The sequence below is a fragment of the Triticum urartu genome, chromosome 2A (assembly GCF_056163025.1).
Source record: "Triticum urartu cultivar PI428250 chromosome 2A, HENAU_Tu73, whole genome shotgun sequence".
Classification (NCBI taxonomy): Eukaryota; Viridiplantae; Streptophyta; class Magnoliopsida; order Poales; family Poaceae; genus Triticum; species Triticum urartu.
The window spans coordinates 25,459,302-25,465,884 of NC_141874.1; the positions used below are offsets into that span (position 1 = coordinate 25,459,302).

The window sequence follows — 6,583 nt, forward strand, 5'->3', positions numbered from 1 at the left end:
ATTCTAAGTTTTTAACATTTACTCATAGTCATAGCGGGTGGGAAGCAGCCAATTACGATTTAATTTAAAGTTTTGCGCTTTTGTCATCTTCTACACCGCACCACCCTTACGAATTATGGGTCGTCGGCACCTAGGGCGGTGAGTGTGTCTATTTTTGGTGCCTTCCCTGTCTTCTTTTCTGTTCCCTATCGAGTCATATAGGGGGAGCTGTGGACGCAAGTGACGAGGGGGACGCAGTTGACTAGAGTTGTTGATAATGTGTAGCTATAGACGACGTAGCCGTGGGTGTCGAGGTAGTTGATCGTGAAGTAGCGGTGTTCGATGGTGTAGTCGTGCTCGATGGTAAAGCCGCACAAAGTCGGAGACGCAAATTCTTCTTGCGCTATATTGTAGACGACGAAGTTGCAGTCGTGGACGATGCATAATGCGGATGTCAGAAGGGCGTCGTCGGCAATGAGCCCACCGATTTCGCAAGGATCAAAGGAAATCCATCGAGCACACATCAGCAATACAGTGGCGCTGTGGCTCGACGTTCTTCTCTCTCGGGCCTCTAATAGTGGTACAGCTCGACGTCATTGCGCAGGGCCGGTGAAGATCGCTCGCTGCAGGTGATGTCGCTCGGCGCGATGAAGCTGCCTGGTTTTGTGTGTGTACTCGTGTCATCGTGTGATCCCAGTGCATGGGCCTTTGTCCACACGTCATGCGCACGGGATCCGATGCCGTGCTTGTTGCACCCGCATACATACTGTACAGAATAAAAATGAAAACAGTCCATGCATAGCATAACCCATGCGCGCACCTTTGGCTGGATGGGTTTGGGGAAGTATAGGGCGCTCCCAGCCTTCGGTACTCCCAGTACTCCAATGTCAAAAAACATTTTTTTAATGTTTCAAAAAAATACCCCAAAAAATGGTGAATGTTCACAATGAATGTGACTACAAGCCCCAAAAATTTTAGATCCAAACTCGAAACACACATTGAGAAACAAAAATGTGAAATCTAGCATGAATAGTGTAAAGAAGAGACAAAAGCAACATTGACACTATTCATATATGGATTTCTCTTTTTTGTTTCTCAATATACATTTCGATTTTGGACCTAAAATTTTCAGGGGATGTAGTGACATCCCTTGTGAACATTCTCATTTTTTTCCGGAATTTTTGGAAATATTTAAAAATATTTTTTGACATTGGAGCACCGGGAGTATCTCAAAGCTGGGAGCACTGGATACTTTCCCGGATGGGTTTCTCCTTGCTGCACATGCATACGTGGATAGACGGGTTGCGCCGCGGCTGGAGACACGGCCTGCTGGGAGATGGCGCCTCTTGCTTGCGCTCCAAGCAGATGGTCGCAATCTAATCTAATACAGGGAACTCAAGAATGGGATCTAAACTATGAGGCTGATTTAATCTTTTGATTGATCGGGTGCTGGGTTTTCGGAAAGAGGTGATTAATCTCTTCGGGGCGCCGCATTGCGTCAGTGGCAGAGGAACTTAGGATCGACGTTGTGCGACCAACCGCTCCTATGCATGTAGAAAATTTAGAATGGGCTGACTATTTAGGGCATGTACAATGATGCTATTTTATGAGTGCCACGTAGGATAAATGATGAGGTGAAGGAAAAAAATCTCATAAGAAAAGGTTTGTCTTCTCTTATTTAAGAGAAGACAAGAGATGATCTCTTAGCATAATTTGTCTCACCATGTTTTAAGGAATAATGAGTTATTGAAGATAAGGTAAGATATGAACTCAGTGTAGACATAGTTTTTTGTCATCTTTAAATTACATGTAAGACTTAAAATAAGACTGTCTTATCAATCATTGTACATGCCCTAGTACTGTCTTGTTCTGACCCTCGTGGGGTAAATATAGTGGTACTCTTCCATTTTTGTTTGCTCCGCCTATTAGCTTTTATCATAGTCAGACTTCGTAAGGTTTGATCAAGTTTATTAAAAATAATCTAAACTTTCACAAAAATAAATATATATGGTGTGAAATAATATTTAATGATGATTCTAATGGTAATGATTAGCATTGCAGATGCTAATATTTTTTTGTAAACTTGGTCAAGTTTACAAAGTTATATTAGAGACAAAGCTAATATATATAAAGTTAATAAAAACCAAGGAAGTTTCTTTTGCCGGAAAACTTTTGGTTTATTCCTGACAGAAGGCGAACATCATAAATGATAAAAAATACATAAAAAAGCCCGAAGGGAGTTGAGAGCAAGAACCTAGAAACTTGTGTCCAAGAAAATATTCTATCTCTACGTTATTCTAGATTATCTGATTATCTCCGGTTTGTAATCTTCAATGTGTATGTATTCTAATAACATGGACGATGCCAAATAAAAATATAAGACCACTGTGTGGAGCTGCCTAATTTATACTGTACTAGACTGTAGTATTTATTAGTAAGATGTGACAGCAATATACATAGATCCATATGGAGTTGCAACCTATGAACCACCTGACAATGACTGTAAACAGCTTCATTAACGTGCCAGCGGCAGTAGTACGTATAGTAGGAAACGACCACTCTTGACGTGTACGTGCGGACGGCACAAGAAAAAGTATAGAGGGACGTGGACGACAGCGACGCCGCGCCGGCGTCCGTGCGGCGTGGCTTAGACGACCGCCGGGAAGGGGCTGAGGCGCGGCGAGGGCCGGAGCAGCAGCGGGTGCTTGCGCGCGCACACCAGCCCGTCGGCCTCCTCCATGTCTATCTTCTCCGCGTCGCCGTCCACGGCCCAGTCGAAGCACTGCACGAGGGCCGCCACGACGGCGGGCACGGACTGGAGCGCCAGCCCCATGCCGGGGCAGCCGCGCCGGCCGCTCCCGAACGGCAGGTACTGGAAGTGCTGCCCGCGCGGGTCCAGCGCCTCGTTGCGGCCGCCGGCCATGAACCGCTCCGGCCGGAACTCCAGCGGCGCGTCCCAGTTGGCCGGGTCGCGCGCGATGGACCACAGGTTGATGAACACCGCCGTGCCCGCCGGCACCGTGAACCCGCCGGCCGCGGAGATCACCATCTCCTCCGCCGACTGCCGGTGCGCGATCGGGGCTGCTGGGCGCAGCCGGAGCGTCTCCTTGTACGCCGCCTGCAGGTAGGGGAGGCTCGCCACGTCGCCCTCGCCCGCGATCCTGTCGCGCCCCACCACCGCGTCGACCTCCTCCCGCACCTTGCGGAGGCACTCCGGGTGGTTCATCAGCTCCGCCAGCATCCACTCCACCATCGCCGCCGACGTGTCGGAGCCCGCGGTCACCACGTCCTGCATAGTACATCCACGTGTGTGATCGAGAAGAATTCAATAATCGCAACGGCACGAAGAAGAAGATTATTAATCCAAATCTTTGGTCTTACGATGACGAAGGCTTTGATCTTCTTCCTGGTGAGCTTCACCTCCGCCGCCGCGTCGTCCTCCAACTTGTCCAGCAGGATGTCGAGCAAGTCCTTGCTGCTCTCCGTCGTCGTTCCCGTGGCCGTCTTCTTCTCCGGCGTCTCTCCTTCTGCTCCGCCACGCATCTTCCTGGCCTCTCGGGCCTCCTCCTTGTGCCGAATCATCTCCTCGAGCAGCGCGTCGAAGCGGCGGTGGACGTCGGCGGCCCGGCGGCGGAGGCCCTGGAGGTCCCAGCCGCGGCACACGGCGATGTAGTCCTCGACGTTGAACGCGCCGACTAGCTCCGCCACGGCCTTCACCAGCGCCTGCGCCTCCTCCGTGACGCTCCCAGGCACGGTGCTGGCCATCATCCTGATGATGGACGTGTTGGACAGCCGGATGAGCGCGGCGGTGAGGTCGACCGCCTCAGCACCCGACGCCCGGTGCAGCACGCTCTGCAGTAGGGACACGAGGCCGGCGCGGCGGACGGGGCGGAGCTGCTCGACGGTGCGGGGGCCGAGGAGCTCGGACATGCAGAGGCGCTTCATGGAGCGCCAGTGCGGGCCGTAGGGCGCGAAGGCGAAGCCGTCGTCGCCGTACGCGAACTGGCGCGCCACGGCCGTGAGCGGCCGCTCCGAGATCTTGCCCTCGTGGGTCCGGATGAGCTCGGCGGCGACGCCGGCCGAGCTGGCCACGACGCAGTGGGTGGAGCCGAGCCGGATGTGCATCAGCGGGCCCAGCCTGGCCGCCAGGTCGTGGAAGGTGCGGTGCACCGGCGGGCGCACCAGGTGCAGGTGCCCGATCACCGGGAAGCCCCTCGGGCTCGGCGGCAGCCGCGGCTTCCGTCCCCCGCCTCTGCTCACGGCGGCGATCATAAGGACCGCGGTGGCGAGTGCGGCCGCGAGGAGGGATGCCGTCACTGGGTCCTGCGTCAGCTGCCGAAGGAGCAGCGCCGGCTGCTGCATGCTCGACGCCGTTGCCATTGCCGCGAGGGTAGCGCCTGCTACCTCTGGATCACACTTACACGCACGTAACTGTTGTGTGTTATATATAGGCGGGAAATGCGATTAACAAGCTGGTGATTAATTAACTGAGCTCCAGTGGACTCGTCGGTAGGTAAACGTATGGATCACCATGATCTATCAGCAAGCTTCCCCAGGATCGATCGTATTCGCTCCGTGCTGTGTAATTAAGAGCATCCACGAATCCGGCCTCCTAGACGTCCACATCCTTCATTGTTCGTTTTGAGCCCCTGTTTATTCCTTCATATAGCCATATTCCTTATTATATTTTATATATTTCTAATCACTTGCATGCGAAGGAAGAAAAAAAACCTCCCCTCTCTTCTCCAAGAAGAGGCGGCTAGGGCTCCTGCCTCACGTCGGCGCCGCCGTCGATCTGCCTCGCCTTATGTGGCCTTAAGGCCATGGAGACGCGGTGGATCCCGGTCCTCGCCGGCGGGAGGGCTCCGTTTTAATATGTTTATTTGAGTTTTGCTAGGGTTTGTGTCCTACTCAGAAAGACGAGACGGTGACAACTCCATAAAGGTGGAATAAGGTTCTCTCTGCCTGGCCCTCATCCCGGTGGTCTGTCTAGCATCGTCGGAGGGCGTGTGGGGGTGTGTCTCCGGTGGATCTCGTGGGATTCAGTCGATGATTGTCTTTGGTGGATCCGGTCTTTGTTCATCTACGTCAGTGTGTCTTCGGGTTGGATCCTTCTGATCTACGCTTCTTTTCATCGGCAACGATTGCTGTTTTAATGTTGATCCTATGGGGCCTTAGTACGATGACTTTTCGACTGTCTATTACAACAAGTTTTGCCCGGCTCCAGTGAGGAAGGGATGATGACAACGGCGTTTGTAGTCGTCGCTAGGTGGCCTATGAATCTGGATAAATTTTTTATTATTATTTGTGTTCATACTGCCATGATTAATGATGAATAGATAGAAAAAAAAGAAGGTGAAAAAAATATGGTCATGGTGGCCCGTGTCTTACGTGGCGGACTGGCGTGTCGACAAGCCCTTATATTTTCTCTCTATATTTTGTTAGAATATGAGAGTTCGTGAATAGCCCGGACGTATAGAGATGATACGAGAGGTCAGGTCGTTTTTTCCTTCTCTCTGTTGTCCGGTTACTGATTTGACATTTTCATGAGCGTTTGAGGAATATTTGAAGAGGCCGTAGATGCTCTAAAACTCACGGTGGGTAACGGCCTACGGCAAGCAGATCATGCCGCTACTCTGTACAATCTTTTTTGAGAATATGCTTAAGAGCGTATCTTTTCATTCATAGGGGGAAGAACATACATATTCACGCCACGTTCGTGTACAGTAACAGGCGTGTCCGTGGCGATCCAGTGAGCAGACAGAGAAGAGGATGCTCAGCCTCGCATACAAAGTTCGGGTTACAGGGATAAAATCTTTCATTCCTTTGGCTCCGTCTCTTGCCCAGGAGCGAGCCTCTTCCTTGATAGCATCAACGACCATTGATGTGGCGGGAGAGATCTTGTCGAAGATGACGGAGTTGCGATGGCGCCAAATTGTCCATGCCGTGAGGCCTGCCACGGTGGTGAAGCCTCGGCGATCAGCAACCGGTATGGTCTGGAGGGTGGTGGACAGCCAGGCGAACAAGGAGGAAGAGCCATTTGGTGGTTGTGCCGTCGTTCGGCACCAAGAGAGCACCTCGTGCCAAGTAACTCTCGCGAAGATGCAGCCCACGAGGATGTGGTGAAGGGTCTCGGGCTCTTGCATGCAGAGCGTGCATGTCGGCACATGCGGCAGGCCCCAATGGGCAAGCCTATCGGCAGACCAGTAGTGATTTAAGGAGGCCAGATACAGGAAGAACTTCACCGACAGGGTTGCACCAGATTTCCACACGAGCCGCCAATGCTCGGAGGCCGTGGAACCCCCGAACAAGGCCGAGTAGCAGGATGAAGCCGAGTAAATGCCATTCGCAGTCCAGCGCCAATGGATGGTGTCTGGCTGCAACTAGAGCGCGACGTGCTGCAGTCGACGCCAGATGTCCACATGCTCAAGAATGGCGGCCGGCCCTAGCGATCCTTGGATGTCCGCGATCCAAGTGAGGTTCAGGAGAGCCGCGGCCACCGTGCGTGTGTGCCGCCTCCGTGCCGGGACAAGGGCCGTCAGCGCAGGGGCAAGGGAAGAGATGGAGCTGCCCTCTAGCCACGGGTCGACCCAAAATCTGCAAG

At 52.6% G+C, this 6,583-nt stretch overlaps 1 protein-coding gene across 1 annotated transcript; it reads right to left on the reverse strand.

The window, feature by feature from the left end:
• Positions 1-2,369: 2,369 nt before the first annotated feature.
• Positions 2,370-4,413, reverse strand: LOC125535225 (cytochrome P450 93G1). The gene is made up of 2 exons (XM_048698277.2): positions 3,361-4,413; positions 2,370-3,268 (listed from the first exon to the last, which is right to left on the reverse strand). The coding sequence occupies exons 1-2, from the start codon at positions 4,357-4,359 to the stop codon at positions 2,627-2,629; spliced, it is 1,641 nt and encodes a 546-aa protein (XP_048554234.1). The 5' UTR covers positions 4,360-4,413; the 3' UTR covers positions 2,370-2,626.
• Positions 4,414-6,583: the final 2,170 nt, after the last annotated feature.